Source organism: Pholis gunnellus (assembly GCF_910591455.1).
Source record: "Pholis gunnellus genome assembly, chromosome: 16".
NCBI classification, from domain to species: Eukaryota; Metazoa; Chordata; class Actinopteri; order Perciformes; family Pholidae; genus Pholis; species Pholis gunnellus.
The window spans coordinates 18,742,699-18,762,094 of record NC_136543.1 but is presented as its reverse complement, the minus strand read 5'-3'; the positions used below and the strand labels follow the sequence as shown (position 1 = coordinate 18,762,094).

The 19,396-nt window shown below is 43.3% G+C and overlaps 1 protein-coding gene across 1 annotated transcript; it reads right to left on the bottom strand.

The window, feature by feature from the left end:
* Window positions 1–9,932: 9,932 nt before the first annotated feature.
* Window positions 9,933–13,431, bottom strand: irx1b (iroquois homeobox 1b; the record flags this gene model as incomplete). The annotated part of the gene is made up of 5 exons (XM_079175617.1): window positions 9,933–10,059; window positions 10,636–10,696; window positions 10,887–11,718; window positions 12,095–12,337; window positions 13,195–13,431. 5 exons carry the CDS (start codon window positions 13,429–13,431, stop codon window positions 10,011–10,013), a joined length of 1,422 nt encoding a protein of 473 aa, XP_079031743.1. The 3' UTR covers window positions 9,933–10,010.
* Window positions 13,432–19,396: the final 5,965 nt, after the last annotated feature.

Here is a 19,396-nt window from a genome sequence, read left to right as displayed (position 1 = left end):
AAGGAAGACACAATACATAAATGAACCATAAAGAATAGTTTTCACATTCTATTTGTTCTTCAACAAAAGAAACTCATTTGGGTTTTAATGAGGGAAACCGATCACAGATAAAGGCTAAATGGGTTTGAGAACTTTAGTTAGTAACTTTAGTAATAATACAACAATTAATTGACAATAAATAAAGTAAGTAACATTACAGGTTAATATGCACTTTATTGTTCTTCGGAGGGAAATTAACAACCTACCTTGCAGCATATAAAGTAATTTAAAGGATCCTCAGCTTTAGCTGCAACATTAGTATTTGTATACAATATTCTAAAATGGATAATTCTGCACAGTGACTAAATATATCTTAATGCCAATACTAGTACTTTTGTTTAGGCTGCATGCTTGACTTTTACTGCAAAAGAGCATTTCTCCACTGCTGTTTGAAATATGGCGTCAAGATGTTTATGAGGAAATCTCAAGTATCAAGGTTTTAAAGTCTTAAGAATGTTTCTTTTTTAAAGAGTGTCCATAAAGAACATAAAGGTTGAGTCATACTTACATCTTTGGTCTTTGAGTTGTGTCTAAAAACACCAAAGACAACCAACAATTGTTTTTATTCCCTCATCAAGGAATTTCAATGAGTAAAAAAATGTAACTTACAAAGTGAATATTTCTGAAATCCTAGAAAACTGGGGACCTTTTAATCTCAGCTCATCACACCAGTGTCCACTTTAGATTGTTAGATCGGGGAAGACCGTGAAAAGTGTTTCACGTGACCACTTCAGCACCACTGCTTAGACCTCAGCTGCCATCCTCTGGTGGTTTAGGGAACTACGTCCTCATTGGTGCTGATGTTAGCCTGAGGGCGCCGTGGGCTCAACTTGCAGTTGTTATTGACCGGGGTGAAAAGGTCGCCCACAATTTTGTGACCGACCAAAGACAGTACAGCAGGGCTGCTTGTCTTGCACGCACACACTTGAGTGTGGTTGTCATGTTACATCTCTGAGTGGACCTCCCAGGACTTTTGGCCACCAGCAGCGTCCGTCCGTCCATCCTACCCTAACACCTTTTGTTTCAATGTTTTCTGCTACGTCAGCATACTTGTCACATTCCTGCAGCATTTGCATCAAGACGGACAACCTAGATTAAATACGTTAATGCTCTTTGTAGATGACAGAAGGATTTTCTCCTTGTACCACACAGAAAATGGCATAAAGACAGACTGAAGATCTGCCCCATTGTATCAATCTTCATCCTCCAGTGATCATCTCTCTGTTACGTCGCCAGTAAACGCCGCTGAGTGTTCTGATCTCCTGATTCCACATCTAGAGATCCCGCGTGCCTCTTACTGTGTGCCGTGACTGATCACATATCATCACACGCTTTATTTCACAAAAGTGTTAATCCACGGCAAACGCTCAAAAACTCAGAGTTGCATGTGATAGCAGTCGACTAAGTGCTTCTCGCTGGAGCGCTGACATTCCCCGGAGAGGAGCGGGGCAATAATTTCCTCAGATTGCCCCTGTGGGAACGGAGCTGCTGGTTTTCTATGTCCACTCCAATCACATCACTAATGGAGAGGCGGGTAAGCATCTGTGACAGTGGGAAACCAGATCTCTGCTCCTCCAGTGTGTGTGTGTGTGTGTGTGTCCCTTGCAGATAAACAGTTGGCACAGGTTTCCCCTTTTCTCTGTGCATGTGCATGACCACATGCACACACACACACACACACACACACACACACACACACACACACACACATCTATGGGGGGAGGGGGGGACGCAAGCTGGACAGGGTTAATATACTCCATTAAGCTCTATTACCCTAAACGACTTGGGCAGATGAATGAGGACTCACATTACTCTGCAACTGTGTGCGTAGGATGATAGTGTGTGTGTGTGTGTGTGTGTGTGTGTGTGTGTGTGTGTGCTTGCGACTCATGTGTAATTACACTGTGAAGATATGTGACCCATGAGTCATCTATCATTATCAACAGAGTGAAAGACAGCAGAGGGAGGTTTTTTGCGCTCTGGGTTACTGTACACCGACAAAACCTCGTCTTATCTTGTAATACGTATTCATCATTATCTCTCAGTCTGAAGTTTGTTTTAAAAATACAGTACGGTGAGATAATTTCTGCCTGTTTTTAATATAAAATCAATTTATTTTAAGAATTTTCTGCAATTATTCCAACAATTATTTCCATGATTTCCGTGCAGCATTAAAAAGGAAAAGAAAATCACAATTGATTTGTTTTGGAAACAGGATTCCAATATTTTCCTGCACTGGCTGATTTGTTTTTACTTATTTTAACCCTCATTTTAACAGCTGGGGTTCCCACAAACCCCAGAGGTATACTTTTTTTTTTTTTGTCATATCAAAGAGGCCCTTTATTCTAACATTTCAATTTTTCATGACTCTGTCAATCAATCTGCTCATAATGAATTCATATCATTGTTTTCTGTTTTTGTTTTAATTAATTAATAGTTTTAAATACCAATGTATTGAGCTCCTGGGAGACCCCATTCAAAAGCCTGTGCAGGTTTAATAGATAAAATAGAATAGATAGATGGAATGTTTGCCATGGGTTCTAATTTAAAGTCTCACACACTATTGGGGGGGGGAGAGAGACTCTGTCATTGTGAATGAGACAGACACTGATGCAGCAGACGCATGCATTTCCTCATGTGTCTATTTTTATTTTACACTTTCCTAAAATAGTAATAATCTGTTAATTTCCAATAACATTAATTATAGAATTAGTACTGGTTATGATAATTTAAAAATAATTCTAAGAAAAAATAACATTTTGCTGTGATGTTTTCTTTCTGTGGTTAGAGCAGTTTATTACATTTATTACAGTCGATACTCGTTTGTTAAATATGTGAGAGTCTGCAGCCATGCAAGGAGCTCAGTGGTGCTTTGAGCTCAATGCATGCTGATGCTTTAGCAGCTATAATGTTCGTTACTGAGATCTAACCTAAAAAATATTGTCTTGAAGATATGGGGCATCCGATCAGATCAAATGCTTTTATGTGATGTTCTGGAAGGCGTGGACAAATTACCTATTTTGTTGCTTAATTCGGAGGCCTTGTAGTACGACAATGCTAACGTGCTGATTCTTAGCAGGTAAAATGTTTACCACGTTTAGTTTAGCGTGCTAGCATGCTAACATTTGCTAATTAGCACTACCATCAATTTCTGTACGTCGTGTTTTACCGACAGTGATGTGCCGAGGTTTGATCCCGAGAGCAATGCTTATTTTTTTTATTTGTTAAATAAACAAATAGAAAATAAAAAAACAGAGTGAATAGAATCATTTTAACCGGTTTCAATACAAATCAATTTATTTCAAGAGCTTCCTGGAGTCAGGAGACTTGTTTCATGATTGTAATGTTGCCTTCTCTCTTTTGTCAACTTTAAACCTGAAATAACTGATATTTTTTGGCCACTCGGGGGCAGCAGAAACAAGTGGAGGACACAACTCTGACTTATTATGACCTTATTAAGTTGATTTGGTGAACTGGTTCACGTACAGCTTATTTACGCATCCAGCAGTTACGCAGCAACATTCTCCACATGCTCCACTGTTCACCAGCTAGTCTCTAACTGTGTCTGCCTGCTGTTTGGTGCGGAGCAGGTAGTGTACCGTGGGTTTTTAGAGCTTGTTTGCTGAAAACAGTGCCATGAGAACGGTGGAAGTGAACCAAAACAGTTAAGTTGTGGACAGACATCCTAACAATGAGCTGAAACTCTGTCCAGTCGAGGGGAGCTGCAGATTCAAATGATGATTTTCTTCAGGTTCATCACTACGAGCGGGTCGCTTTCACAGAGTCACATTGCTTTCACATTGTCATTTGATAGATGATTAGTAAAGAAAATATAAATTGTGGCCACTTTGAAGTTACTGACACACATTTTTGAAAGGTCGAAATAATCTCCCTGCACTCGCAGATAATAAAGAAAAAATATCGATCGTGACAGAGATTTTTCTGCAGTCCAAATGTCACAAAGTAGATTTTTTTTGTCACTGAAAAAGTCAAGCTGATGGCTGATTTTCTTCCTCTTGTGTAATCATCGGCTGTATGAACCCTCAAAATGAGCACATTCCACGGAACATTTCCCAGGTATTTAAAAAAACGGAGGCACAAATTACAGAAAATCGCCGAGATCACATATGAATTAATTTTGTGCAGCTTCTCCGCCCCGCTCTAACACGCCAGTGTGTCTCAATGGATGCTGAACAAAGACGCAGCGAGTCCTCAGCCCCCTCAGGACTCTCACTAAGCTAAGTTGCTTCGCTATAACAAACCAGTGGATAAACATTGTTTCAAAATGGCTGAAAGGAGCCAGCGATGCGAACAGTCAGACCACGAACCCTCCCTCTGTCCTAATCTGCTTCTTCCCTCAGATTATTGCCATGAATGAGCAGGCAACAAGAGAGAAGACTTATCACTCCCACCCTTTCATAGCATTTGTTGTGTGTATTTTCCCTGTATATTAAATTTGTCTCCTTTTAAAAGGCGCTGACAATGTTTGCTATTTGTCTGTACGGTACTCGCAGCTGCAACGCGACAATAAACGCGGGCTAAGAAGCAGCACTCGGTAAACTCGGAATTGTGGAGCTTGTTGAATTACTCATGAGTTTTGATACTTTGCTTTTGTGTAAACGCTTAATTCCACTAATCCCTATGGAGAGACAGTGAATGGCGTAAATTCCCTATGATATCTTGTCTAGGCTAAACATTTGCTCACTTACGTATACATTGGGTACAGAAAATTATTCTTTTGACAACATTACAACAGATTTAACCCAGTGCCCCGTTTATCCTGCAATGACACGTATTAGCTTCATTGCGTTGGGAGGTACATTTCCATTTCAAATTGAAACTCGGCAACTAGCCTGCCCGCACACACACACATGGATCAAACGTTCTTTTATTTTGTTGTTGGCAGTTTGCGCTTCAGTTCCAGCGGTGTGATATTAATATTGATTGCAAAAAAATTAATTTAGACATTTTAAGTGCAGAAAAGCCATTAGAAATTCAAGAAATATTAACTCGCTTGTTCATTATTTCTTTACAGTGTGTCAGGCCTATTCTTCCCCGAGCCCCTCGAGGTCAAGCTCTGCAAAGCCTATTTGGCAATCAAACACTGTCCCTCGCTAACCCTCTTTTTCCTCCTTTCTCCACCACACACCTCTCTTGCCCTCTTTCTCTTCCCTTGGCCCTTTCTCTCCCTCATCATCCCCCCTTCTCTCTCCTCCCCTGCTCACGTTTCTTTCTGTCCGACTGGCCCTCTCAGCGGGGCTATAGAGCCCTAACTTGTCTACATTTACCCCCTGCGTTGGCTGACCAATGAGGCCGTTGCGCGGCGAGTCCCTCTTTTAGCGCCCCGCCATTCTCCCCGAGTCAGCTCATGCTCTCTGTTTTCCCAACCTCTGACCTCAGGCCATGGCAACAGGGGCAGGAATGTCAGGAGTGATTGGCAGGATAAAGAGCGCAGCCCCTCTCTCCTGCACAAGCGGATTTGAGACACTTTGAGGGCGAACAATGGCGGATTTGGGCTTGATTGGATCACTGATGAGCTGATGACTGTCAAAAGAGCACGTCGTCTTTACATAAGCCTGATTATCTCTGCATGGCGGAGGAGCGGAGAAGAGTAGGAGGGGTAACCACTGTGGTGGGAGGGAGGGGAGGACTGGCAGGGAGCTCACCCCCATGCAGAGTGCCTCGAAAAGGGGATAGATCTGCACACGAGGGCCAGGCTACGGGGGCCCGGGCCTCTCTCATCCGCTGGGGGCCTTTAACAAATCCATTCAGGCGACCGGGGGCCCTCACACATGTGGCCTTAATCACAGGAGGGTGGCTGAGGGTGGGAGTGTGAGGGGGATGACACATGGAGGCAATCATTGTTCAATCCCTCACCATCCCATGAAGACAGACAGAGAAAAAGAACGAGGGAAGGATACATAGAGAGAGAGAGAGGTGCTGACAGAAAAGAGCAGTGGGACAGGCAAATCAAAGACAAATCCCTTCCATAATCTACCTCTTTAATAGGGATTAGAACTCACCAAAGGGCCTATATCAGAATACCAAAGCGCCAATGAAGACTCTATTCACAGTGAGAGTTTGAGGGGCTGATGGGACTCTGAAAACTCAGAAGTGTCTCGGTGGATGTTTTCCTCACTCGCAGCTTTTTACAGTGTGTCCCAGTTCTATTTTTTGAAAAGTTTTGGGGCAGCTTGGGTGACAAACAACCAACATGAAGCATAAACTTTGAAACTCTGAAGAAGTTTTCCGGCGGCACCCGCCAGAAAGCACTAATCATATTTTGGATCTGCTCACTTTTTCCGCTCCTTTCATAACAAAACATGTTTTGGACACGCTGTGTAACTGATTAAACAGCCATTTGATGTCATTTTCAGCCCCATCATGCTAAGCTCACTGATATCCAACTTTGAAAGAATAACATATTGTTTGGGTACTTGGAAGAACAGTAGCGTGATCTGGCTGGGATGAAGTGTGGAAAAAGTAAAGTGTGTAAGAGAGAGAGCGGCTGATATTCTCCTCAGCGGTGCGGATGGCAGTCTGTCAGAGTTGGCAGAGGAAGTGAAAATGGCCTCAAGTGTCTGGCTTCCCTCCATGCTGTTCTCACATCAATGACAACTCTCACTGCATCATCTCTCTCTCTCTCTCTCTCTCTCTCTCTCATTTGCGCTCTTTAGACTTGAGTTTGCTCTTTCCATCTCTTGTTTTTTTGTACTCTCTCTCCGTCTGTGAAGGGATGGATGGCTGGAAGAATTAAGAAAAACAGATTTTTTTGGAGTGTGGAGGAAACACCAAACCAAAGTCAAGACTGTTATTATTTCTCCACACCTCGTACACACGTGTCAGGCGGTTCAGCATTTTATGATGTACATGCTTATTTGTTTTCTTGCTGAGAGTTACATCAGAAGATTGAGTGCAGTGCACATGAAGCTCCAGCCAGCAGACTGCTAGCTTTGCTTAACACTGGAGACTGGGAACCAACACATTCTCACTCCCAACTCGTCAAATAGGCTACAGACGCTCGGTCAGTGGCCCTAAACTTCAAACTATGACGCTAGGTAACAGGGACGGCTTTTAGTTTCCAAAGTAAAATAAACTTGTCTTCAATGGAAGTTAGATTTAGGCAACACTTAGTTATGTTTAGGAAATGAACGCGTTTGACGTTAACGTGACTGATGTGACAAAACCTCAAGATTTACTTTTCGTTTTGCACGGGGATGAGAACAGCGGCCTCCTGGATGAGAGTCCTGTGTTTGTGTGACCCACCTGTCCTGTGTGGACTTTCTGGCTCTTTATACTATGTCAGTCACTTTGACGCGGTTGGGGGGGTGTTTACATCAGAGTTAGTTCAAAGCGCTGTATGCTGGTATCAGACGCCAAGGTGCACTGACCAAGCGTCGCTGATTCGCGAGTTGGGACTGAGACCTGTTTGGGTAAACAGCTAGACTTGTGCCAGCACTTCTAAAGATCACTGGTTAACGCTTTATATTCCTTTTGTTTAATCCATGCCAAAATTAAAGTGTAAAAATTACAGGGAGGTATACCATTTTTTTAAACAATTATTCAACAAATGATGTGGCCAAATGTTGGGCCTATTTGTAGCTATTCTTTAGGTTTAGAGTTATAAGAGGAGCTTTTTTTTGTCAAGTAAATTGTTGATACACGCTTCTAGTTTTTGATACGTGCAACACTGTACTAATAAAGCTGAACTAGATGTACAATAAAGCATCGAGTGAGAATTGTTGTATGTAGCACTGCGTCCAATTTTGGTCATTTGAGTCAAAAAGAAGAGTAGAATTAATCACTTGTTGCCGTCCCATTAAAACCATATATCTCAAAAACGTTGTTATGGAAGGATCAGTTTTCAGCTTTTTGACAATGCATTTTTCAAATAATCCATTGTGATTTTAAAGATTTTATATAATTAACCAATCAATTTCAGCAAATTTTGAGGCACGTGGTTCTTTTAAGAATTCAGCAACAACATGCAAAATTAGCAACATTATGAGGGTGGTGTCGGTGTTTGTCTGCTGATGGGAACTGTATAAAGTACACACCAATAAATGTCTTAAAATGTTTTACACTGACAACTGTTGGGAATTTACAAATTGACTTGCAGAAAGCTTTAGTGATCCTCAGCGTGGACACAGACACAGTGACATGTTTTTGCTCCACGAAGTAAAATTCTGCTTTACTCTTTCTGAGAGTGAGGTGGCAGCATTGAGTTAATCTGCAGGTCCATGAACCTGCTGGCTGTGATTCTGTCAGTGTGTATCACGCCTGCTCAAATCACCATTTGACTGTGTACTTTACTGACCGTCCATCTGCCCAAACAAGTCTGCAATATATTTATGCAAATTGTAATAAAGTAAGTAACGAAGTGCCGGTTCATTTCACTAGTCAACTTGCTATTCAACACATTGCCATATACTTATTTGTTACACCTTTGTAACCACGTAACCGTACCCAACCTAAATCTAACCGTTTCACGAATCTAATCCAAATACTGAACATCTGCAGCACTTGACTTCGACTAAGAGGCCAAAGCCACTTGACAATAATGGAAGTTGGCTATCAGCGTTTTGACTTTCAAACTGAAGTGTGAACCTAAAAGCAGTTGCTTCATATGCAACTTTTAAAGATGTCAAGCCTTATCTGCATAGCGAGTTTAAATATGCAATTAAATCTAAAATAGGTGCGTGCACCTGAACCTGAGACGGTCCAAGCCCCCTTGAGAGGCCAGAGGACTCAAATCATGTGGCATGCATGACCTGCTGCTAATCCAAGCATGCGTGTGGGACCACAGCTTTGAGAAACACTCACTATTAACAGCCCTGAGACCCCCCACCGTCCTCTCTCCCCCTTTACCCTGATGTCTTTGGGCCTGTGAACGTCAAGGATGGCTCAGAGTGACACACACACCCACCCAACTCCCCTCCCATCAACCTCCCCCTGAGCTGCCGACCCCATACTGGCTGCTGGCCTTTCCTGCCGTCTGATCCATATTTCAGAGGCGGCAGTGGTGGCACTGAGGGGGTATAATCCAACATTAAAGCAAGGAGGTCTGGGCTGAAAGCACAGACGCAGGTTCATAAGGTCCTGGAAATCTTCAATTTCAATTTCCGCAGCGTTTGCAGTGGCTTCCAAGGCGCTGGCATAAGTCTCCGAGTTTTGGCGGGAGTGCAGATTCCAATAAGGGTGAGACTTTTCGTGCTAAAAGGGGCTGACTCTGCACGGTTTAGTTGGCAAGGAGAGTGTGAAACAAGACACAGTGAAGAAGGGGTCAAATAAAAGGTGGGGACACTGTGATCATCATTAAACAAGTGGAAATCAATAATATTTGACCTGTGTATTATTGTATATTCATGTCAATTTAGGATTTCCCATTAAAGTAACAAATCCTCTGACTTTACACTTCATTTCTTAGAGGAATGAAATTAAAAAGAGAATTTCAATGATGGAATGAATTCCAATGTGCACATTAAGACTGATATCTGTCATATAAAATAACATCCTATGAATTAACATTTTATAGATCTCGATCAACCTTAAAAAGATAAACATTTAAGAGTAGGGCACTGGTTTTAGGAGGTTTAAGTCACCCGTTGCACCCTTGATTTTCTCGAAATTTTTGACAGAACATGAACAATTTCTAATTAGGGAAGAAAACTCCAATAATAAATGACTATAATGACATTTATTTAGTTCCCAAAAAAATATATTCTTTAAAGACAAATTCATATCCTGTATTTACAATTTTTAAAGGTTTCCATTCACAACAGAAGAGGCGAAGAAGAAACATATAGGACATACAAGAGAGATACAAGCAAATCTGTGACAAAAACAACCATCTCTTTTGCATGTAGAAGCTAAACGGTAATACTATGACAGGTAGCACTGTCAAAAAAATAGCCTTCATTAAACTGTTCTCCGTTAAATAAAATTATTCCTTTCTCTTTCTCTTTGTCTTCTCATAATGTCATTGTCACAACTCGCTGTGGTGCTGTCCCATGGTGAGGTCTGAGGAGAGGAAAGAGGACAAAAAGAAAAGGTCAGCGGTGAAATAAGTGCAACAGTGGGATGAATTACAAATATTAGGGAAAAATGTGTGTGTATACACCCGTATCATAAATACATCAAATAATGCACTACTTTAAATACTATGAGTTCCATTTTTTAAACGCTATCTAAAACAATGTTAAACTCTATTTATGCAAATTAAAGAAAACACTAAATTGCTTTGTGTCTTTTCACCCTCCACTACCTCCCTGATGTTGCTATCAGCGTTTTCTTTGACATACATTAGCTGCATTCACTGAGGGGGCGTGAATAAATGGCGGCAGATTATTTAAATGACATCGGTGGTGATAACCTCGGTTGGGGGGGGGGGGGGGGCAGGGTATATTACTGCTGCCTGACGAGGCGTTAAAGTGGGGACTCAATCACATGATTTATGTGCTGAGGTCTTTCCTTCCGTCCAGTCAGGTGTAACAGTGTTTACCTCTGCTTTAAGGTTCATTTAGCAGAGGACATGTGGAGAGGAATTGAGTTTGATAATGTCGCGATGCCAAATTGATTTCAAATGCACGAGGTTACCTGTCAGTGATCAGCTGGAATGGGGACTTCCGGGAATCAGGCCTGTGGTCGCTCTCCTCGTCTGTGAAACGAAAAACGAGACCAAATAAATAATTTATTAGTGAGAATTATCTTCAAAATTCCCCTTTGTACTGTCATATAGATAATTATTTTTTGGGATCAGTTCTTGGTGACATATGCGACACAGTCCTGACGCTCATTCAGTAAACATATTAATTACACAGGGTTGAACAATCTAATGTTGTTCATACCATCTCTTTTTGGACTGAAGCTTCCCGACGACTCCACATCACTGTCATCCTCCGTCCCCGATGTTCCGGGCCCCGCCGCCGCCGGTCGTGCGTCATGACGCGCAACCGGCACCGCCCCGTGGAGAGGCAGGTGTCCGGCAGGCGCCCCTCCGAGGAGCGACCTCATGTTCAAAAGAGAGTTGGCGTTCAGAAAAGCCGCATTGGCCCAGTTGTGCAGTTTGCCAATCTGGCATGTGTAAATCCCATGACCCGGGAGTAAGGCCGGGTGGCCGGCGGAGGCCAAAGCCGGGTGGTGCGTGTGGGCCGTGGGGGAAGGTCTGTGAGAGCTGTCCGGAGCCGTGGCGGTCTCAGCCAGGGACCAGATTTTGGGTTTGCTCTGCGGTGGTCTCTGGCACTCCTGTCTGCTGGGAGAATGATCCACTGCGAGTTTGACAACAGGCGATCGGTTGAGAGAAATAGCCGCCTCCACTGCTCGCAGGCCCTCCACAGAAAGCGTCCTGCTGCTCTCTGAGCTCTTCGGCTCCGAGGCCTGCTCTCTGTCGGCCAGGCCTGCCTCTCCCTCTCCTTCTCCCTCACTCTCTCCCTCCCCTTCTCCTTCTCCCTCTTCCTTCCCGGAGCCCTGCTCCCTTGCGTGCTGCTCCTCGGGTCTCTCGATATCGACAGTTTCCAAATCGATCTCCTCTTCGTCTTCGTCGTCGCTGCCGTTCTTGCCTGGCTCGTCCTCGTTGTCGCTGCTGAAGATGCGGCCGTCCCGGTCCTCGGCGCTGCGGCCCCAGGTCACCTTGTTCTCCTTCTTCAGGCGTCTGCGGGCGTTCGCGAACCACGTCGACACCTGGGAGAAGGAAACGTTTTATTTAACTTATTATAAAACAGAATAAAATCACGGTTCCTTTGAAAACACTGGGCTGCCGACTAGAAATATGAAATGATTAAATATGTAAAAATCCTCATTATTATTCCTCATAATTCTTCGTTATCATTAAAGGAGCTTTGAAATCAGAAATATCTGGAGACTTGTCTCTCTCGGGGAGGAAGTGTGACTTTATTCAAGTGGGCTATCAGTCAGTCACACAGCTGGATTATCATATTAAATAATGTAACAATTAGATTATCTATTGCTCTTACAGGAAGAGATAAGTACTTCACTTTTGAAAAAACAAGCAAATGTGTTATCCTAATCCACAGCTGAAGCATTAAGCACTGCCCACCTGTGTGAGTGTCATCCGAGTTATGATAGCAAGCATGATCTTCTCTCCTTTGGTGGGGTAGGGGTTCTTCTGGTGCTCCTGCAGCCAGGCCTTCAGGGTGCTGGTGGTCTCCCGGGTGGCCGTCTTTGCCCTCGACGGGTCCCCGTACGGGTACTGGCCGTATGAGTAGAAGCCTTGAGCGGCGTGGACTGGCAGAGAGGCAGGGTGGGACCCCGGGCTGTCCTTCAGCTCATACTGGGAGCCCTGAAATGATATTGGGGGAAGAGAGAGAGAGAGATAGAGGGATAGAGAGAGAGAGAGAGGGGACAACTTGTTGAGCTACTTGTCTTGTCTTGAAAATGAGTTCCTCACCAAGTTCAGAGACAAAAATAAACAACATTTGAATTATTATTTGTGCAGCAAAAAAGTTTTGAAAAGTTCCAACGTCCTGTTAGTTTGACAAATAAGCAGGAAATTTAGGAATTATGTGATGAATTTAGAAAACAACCAATAACAATTATTTGTTTGACAATCATTTTTTTTCTAAAGTGGTTGTCTTTTATTAATTACATCTAAACATTTTTATCATTATTTCGATTTATTTGAAATTAGAAATATGATTTATTTCCAAACGTTCTCTGAACATGACGTTTCATTATTCATAATTAATTGTGTTTTTTCCTAAATAATAAACGCTGTTTTACATACACAGTAGATTACGTCTAAATTAGATTGTTCCTTCAAATATCCGTAATTTACACCCAAAAAATCTGAACTGACAATTACGAAATTTAATTTTCACCTAAAAGATGTGTTATCTTAAGTGTGTTGATTCAATAATTTGCCATTCAGAACCTATATACATATATTAAACATTTAAGTATAAAGATAATGAAATATGAACTGACAATGGACGGTTTGGACTTAATGTAATTCATATTTATTAACAATTGTTTAGCCACAAACATCCCAGAAAAAAGAACGATCTGTATTTGAATATCTTAATGACTGCACACTATTGGAAACTAGCGCATTAGTTTGCAATTTACAGCTCTCAGCAAGACAACAAAAAGTGTATTAACACCTGAACTGCTTGAGTCTGAACAAGTATCAACTCCTACCATCTGGGATATGAGGGCGAGGTCTGCGGCTCCGCTGTACGGCAGAAAGGCACTGTAGTTGTGAGCCGCCCATGGGCTCCCGTACATCCCCAGCATGGAGCCGACAGCCGCGGCGGTAGCGGACGAGCTCACGCCGCATTCAGTGCCTCCTTCCCGGGCAGAGGCCGGCCGCTCGCCCCCGTACACCTCGTGGGAGGCACTGAGGAACTGGGGGTACCCCAGCTGAGGGAAAGACATGTCCGGAAAAACGCGTACTGTAAATCTCTCTCAAAGCCAAAGTCACACAACAGCAAGAGGAGGCAGGAATGAAGAAGAAAAAAAAAAGAGAAAGTAGCAATTCCCAGAAAGAAGTAGAGGATGAAGGGGGTGTCTAAATCACCAGAGTCCCCCTTTAAGTAACTGTCAAGCTTCCCCACTTCCACCGACCCGGAGTTGTGTCAGAGCCGCAGTTTGGCACCTCGAGTGCGGAGTGATGCGTGTATCTGGCCGCGGGAGCTTCTGGATGTGGAGCTGACTGACTGATTGGCAGCCTACTTAAGCACCAAGCTCCTCCTATGCCCGGGGCAGGCGATTAGTGCATTGGTTAGCCTAGGTCGTGTGTGTGTGTGTATGTGTGTGAGTGTGTGTGTGTGTGCTGGTGTGTGTGATCTAATTTCTGCAGCCTTCACTGTGTCTATACACAACAGAAAACCTGTGAAGTGTGTGCAAGTGTGTAGGTGTGTGTGCGCAGTGTATATTTGCTTTTTTTCTGTGGCCAGTATGACTTTATTTAACAAACACTCCGTCCCTGTGCACACACAGTTTCGTATTCTTGTGCACATTGTTATATTATTAGTAACTATATAATGATAATAATAATAATGATAATAATATATCGGTTTAAACAACTGTTGCAATTTTGCCAACTAACTATTTTCGCTATTTCAACAACTAGCATATTTTAGGTGTCATTCTTCCTCTACGCTTTGACAGCGGATCCGCAGGGTATGCCAGGACATTCTGTCCAGCAGATGGGCCGGGAGGCATCGATATGGTCGGCCAGATTCGAGAGGAATGTCCGTGATTATCGACGGAAGTCAGTGGAGCATATTTTCAGAGTGAAGATAAAGGAGTCTGGAGGTAATGACAGAGATTGACGAGGATAAGAGATAGCAGAGATATGGAGCACACAGGAGCTGTGGAGTGGAAAATGACAGATGTTTGTTGAGAAGAATGGACTACTGTACTCTGCTGGGCCTTTAGGTATAAAGTCACCGATGTTGTAGTCCATTTGGTAATTTAAAAAGAGGGGTGAAATAATTAATTTGACATATAAAATGCAAGAAAATCGATTATTTTAATGTGGAAAAGTGTATAAATTGGAAGCATGCAGATTGATGGTTCCTCAGGTTCCTTCCTTGACAGGCTTAACTATCAAAACAACTCTGTTTCAATCTGCTCCTTTGAACACACACACACACACACACACACACACACACACACACTCACTCACGCACGCACACATCGGGCAGTGCTAATGAGGTTGAGCACCCTGCGCCCTGCTCGGTGGCCCTGTGGCCCTCCTGGGTTCCCTCAGAGGTTAGCTGTGTAATTACTCCATCCCCATAAATACAGATTCATCATTTCACACTGGAGCCCCTGATGAGCTTGGCTGAGCTGTGAGAGAGAGAGAGAGAGATGGGGGGGAGGAGGAGGAGAGGGGTGGTGGGGGGGGGGGGGAGGGAGGAGGGGAGGATCTAATGATTTAATTACAGTGCTTAAAGCCCACTCTGGCTAAGTGATGGTCCTCTCTGTCTCTTTCTCCCGTTCTCTTCCCTCCTCAGCGCTGGCACCTAAAGGGCTTTACTCATGAATCTCAAAGCTGTTTTCCTAAACACATATTATGACGAGCACCGCCGCCGCCACCGCCACTGCTGCTGCTGATGCTGCTGATGTGTGTGTGTGTGTGTGTGTGTGTGTGTGTGTGTGTGTGAGAAACAGAGAGAGAGAGAGAGAGAGAGCGAGAGAGAGAGAGGATGCTTAATCTCCATGGCATTTTAAATGGCATTCATGGAGAGCGACTCTATCCTCATTGCCAAGGTAAATGGAGCCAGGGGACTCTCCATTTCAGCTCGATAAAAGAGCAATGTTAAAGACCCTCACCATTTCTCCCTCTCCCTCTCTCTCTCCCTCTCCCTCCCTCTCTCCTTCTCCCTCCCTCTGTCTCATTTCTCACTTAAAATTAATGTTTTTCTCATGACAGGGAAGGGAAACGAGACATATCCACCATCTAATAGGATAATATAGCCCCATTCACCACCACCACCACCACCACCCCTCCCTCTTCTCTCTCTCTCTCTCTCTCCCTCTCTCTCCCTCTCTCTCTGCCTTTGTAGCTGCCTGATTTCCATAGTGTCTCTGTGGAGAGGCAGTTAATGAATTCCTCTGAGCTGGAGAAAGGGGGAGAATGGTTTGGCGGTTTAGAGAGAGAAAGAGGCAGGGATAGGGGGAGGAAAGCTTTGAGCTATGCCATTCAACTTCACAGCCTCGGCCTGCTTGTGCATTCACCATGTGTGTGTGTGTGTGTGTGAGCTGTGTGTGTGTGTGTGTGTGTGTGTGTGTTTCTTTTAACATGAACCTGCTAAGACTACCAAATATTTAGACTGGCCTCAGACCTCTTTTTATGGCGACGGTGGATTGAGGGATCTCAGGAGGCAGCTTGACTCTATTTGAATCCCATTCCCTGCTATTAGCTCGGCCCAGACAAAGGAATAACTTACCGCAGGAAACATTCAAATAAAGTCCCACAATCCACTTGCACTGGCCATTTCCTCTTGGGTAATTTGCAGTGAGGTAAATGAAGTAACAAAAATCATCACAAGGCCGATTTTTATTCTTTGTTTGCTAACTCTTCATCAAAGGAAGGATGATAGCAGTAATGCAATTAAATAATTGCCATTCACAGTTGCAATATCTCAGTTATTCTTTATGTAAAAACTTGAATTTGCAGAGTGTTAAACCTAAATCATCTATAGATTATGGCCCTAGCAGTGTTGGGCAGTATTATTGATGATCACTTTTTCTTTAACGACTAGTAAACTGGATTACAATTTGCAAATTAGTAATTCAATTATAGTCACTAATCCCTGTAACGATCCGTTGCATTGAGAGTTTGTTGGGTCGGCTTGTTCGCTGTTTTACCAGAAGTTTGTGATAGTTTCGTCTCAGTGTGTTCACTGGACAGTCTGCTGAGATTCGCGTTAGCTTAGTACAGGAGCTGAAGGGTCGGCAAAAACAAAATGGGAGGAATGAAACTCCGGATAATTTCAAAGTTGTCTTTGGCTGAGTCCAAATTAATCAGTTTATTCTAGGGCACTACGTTTACTCTCTGCCATTTTTGAAAGAGTAAATCTACTTTCTGCAAACAATCTCACAATGCAATGGGTTTAGATAGGAAAATCCCTCTTCTCCTGTAAATGAACACAAAAAAAAACACTTTTACGGGTCCGAAATGTGAATATACGGTTCATTGGAAACGCTAGCGTGGCCACAAATATTATGGTAAATGGTGTTAGCATGTTATCAATTTAACTTACTGGAACACTATTTACACTATTTGAGCTTTAACATTAGGCAATCCATTGGATAACACTGCATACACCAAAAAAAAGTTTTCTTCCCGGGCATGCGGCCCATGCAGTGGTGTTTCTCACGCTGCTAGTCCACCCTCGGCCTGTCGACTTTACATCGGGCTGACGTCATAGATTTCTGGCTTGAGGAAAGTTTTACAAATATAAATCTATAATAATTCATAATAGAAAGAGTCATAATTGACCTTGTTTGCAGTTGGAGGGGTCCTGTCAGTAGTATTACAGACGTTTCTTTTGTAATGATGGTCTATAGGGAAAATTCTTAGTTTACATCCATGGTGCCTCCTGAAAACAAGGATATCGTTGTATTAATGACATGCTGTTACCATCAGAATATTTCAGCAGGATATACGGTAAACATGGAAAGAGGAGTGATCTCAACCACAGCTTTATTTACATCATGTGTCTCTTTAGCTTTCTTGCTAACATTAGCCACAGGTAAGTCCGGTTCAGCACAGAGTTGGAGGTCAGCTTCATTCTGACGACGGCAAACGTCACGCTAGCTGTTGGTGGTCAGTAAATACCGTCAATGCTTTCTGTTTCTACATGTGTTTGATTTGAGTGTTCATGAGGAAGTAACCTTTGCTGATAAGTAATTAGGAATTAACAATTACTTTTTGAATGAGTGATATGTTATCGATTGCATTTTTCAAGTACCTGCTCTGTGGTCACGTAAACTCTCTGTGAACTCAATGAGAAATCTTGACAATAAGGGGAAAATACTCTGTTGTTTCTACTGTTGTTTTCCCAAAACAAATGTTAATTTCCTGAAAAACAAAGCAGATAAAGTCAGGCCCCTCCACCACCAAAGTCATGAAAATGACACTTGATAAGAGCTGACACGCTTTGCAAAGAGCCACAAACGCTCTCACTTAATTGTCACTTTCCTTCCGCTGTTGTTTCATTTCGCTAAATAAATTATCTTCTGCGCGCTTTGTGCTCAGTTTCCAGGATATCAGAGATTGCGGAGAGAGCAGCGGCAGGGGAAGGAAGGGCAAGCGGCAGAGATAAAAAAAACAACAACCTATCATCACCTCCTTGACAGCAAAGATAAGCAGTGATAGATTCAGCTCTGACCTGATGTTAAAACAGATGGATCGCTCTGACGCTTAACAGATAAGCCTGCCGGCCTGAGGTGACACATCCAGCCACCCAACGTTTTTATGGGCCCTCACACTGAGCTCGTACTTGCTTTATCACTCCTTAACCCTTTTTCAATCACTATGATATCTGACATACAGCACGGGAGATGTCATTCGTAGTCTTAATGGCTTATATCACCAATTATATCGGTGGCGGTGTGACCTGACAGCCACTCGCATGGAGATGGATCCTGTAGGTTGACCCAGAGGGGAAACACTAGACAAAGAGCCTATCATTAGCAATTAACGGGCGTGCCAGTGTTTGTTTGTTAAATGCTGCTTTAGAAGTCCAGCGGGACTCATTTACAGTGGATGGGGTGCTGATAAAAATAAATCCTGACCTCACTTTGACTTGCTCAAAATGGTCGCCCGCTTGTTAATCTCGACCGCGTTGTCTTTTTTTTGTTTTGTTTTCATTTGCCGACCGCGGCTGAAAGCTGCCGTTATAAACAGTTCCATCATTCCCCGTAGAGAGAGCGAAGAAAACAAGCGATGTTAAACAAGATTGCTGACTAAAAAAAAAAAAAAAAGGTGAATTCCCACCTCCTCCTCTTTACAGAAAGACTTAGCGGGGGGGCTTTTCTCATGGCCAGGGATCTGATTGTTTTCTAAACGGATTATTAACTCTTTTGTTACAGTAGGGGTCACTTTAATGCTTCTTAGGGCCCATTAGCATTGCTTTAAAGAGCACACACACACACACACACACACACACACAGATTGCTGCGTTCTAGGACTTGGCGTTTCTTGTCTTTGTTGTTCACAGTGGGAGCGGAATGATACCGTTATAATGCTGTCAAAGACAATACCTCAACTTAAAAGGAGGAGTGTGAGGGAAGGCATGTGTGTGATTGGCTGTGTGTGTGTGTGTGTGTGGGTTGTGATGAAAAGGTGCCCTTAGGAAGACCAGTAAGCTTAATGCAATAGTGCTGACTTCAATGGATACCTCAAAGAGAAGTGGCATTACACAGTCCTCTCCGCTGAAAATCCCCTACAAGTCCTTGACTGAGAGAAGGATCAGCTCAGTCTTCACTTCAGGGCTGACAGAGATCATCGAGCCCGAGGAGTTTTGGATCGGATCGAAACCTCTCACCTATGATTTTGTGAAGTTGTGTTTTTGTATGCAAGTTCTGCTTCCTGCTCATCTATTCAGGCTAAAGTTACAGCTTCAGATACCCTTGGGAAAATGAAAGAGACCCAGGTCAAAGCATCACGGGGTCTCTGAGGTGTTTGCTGTTCGGCTCATATTGACCATATGAATGCGATGCTGCTGCTGGTGGTGGGGGGCCCCTGGAGACCATTGGAACCTGGCTGGGTGCCTCTCCCAGCTTTGAGCTCCTGTTCTGGGGGAAGGATAGAGAAGGTATCCCTTACAGGCCTGACCTGCAGCCACCCCCTCCGCCGCAGTGAGGGTTCAGAGGTCAGATCAAT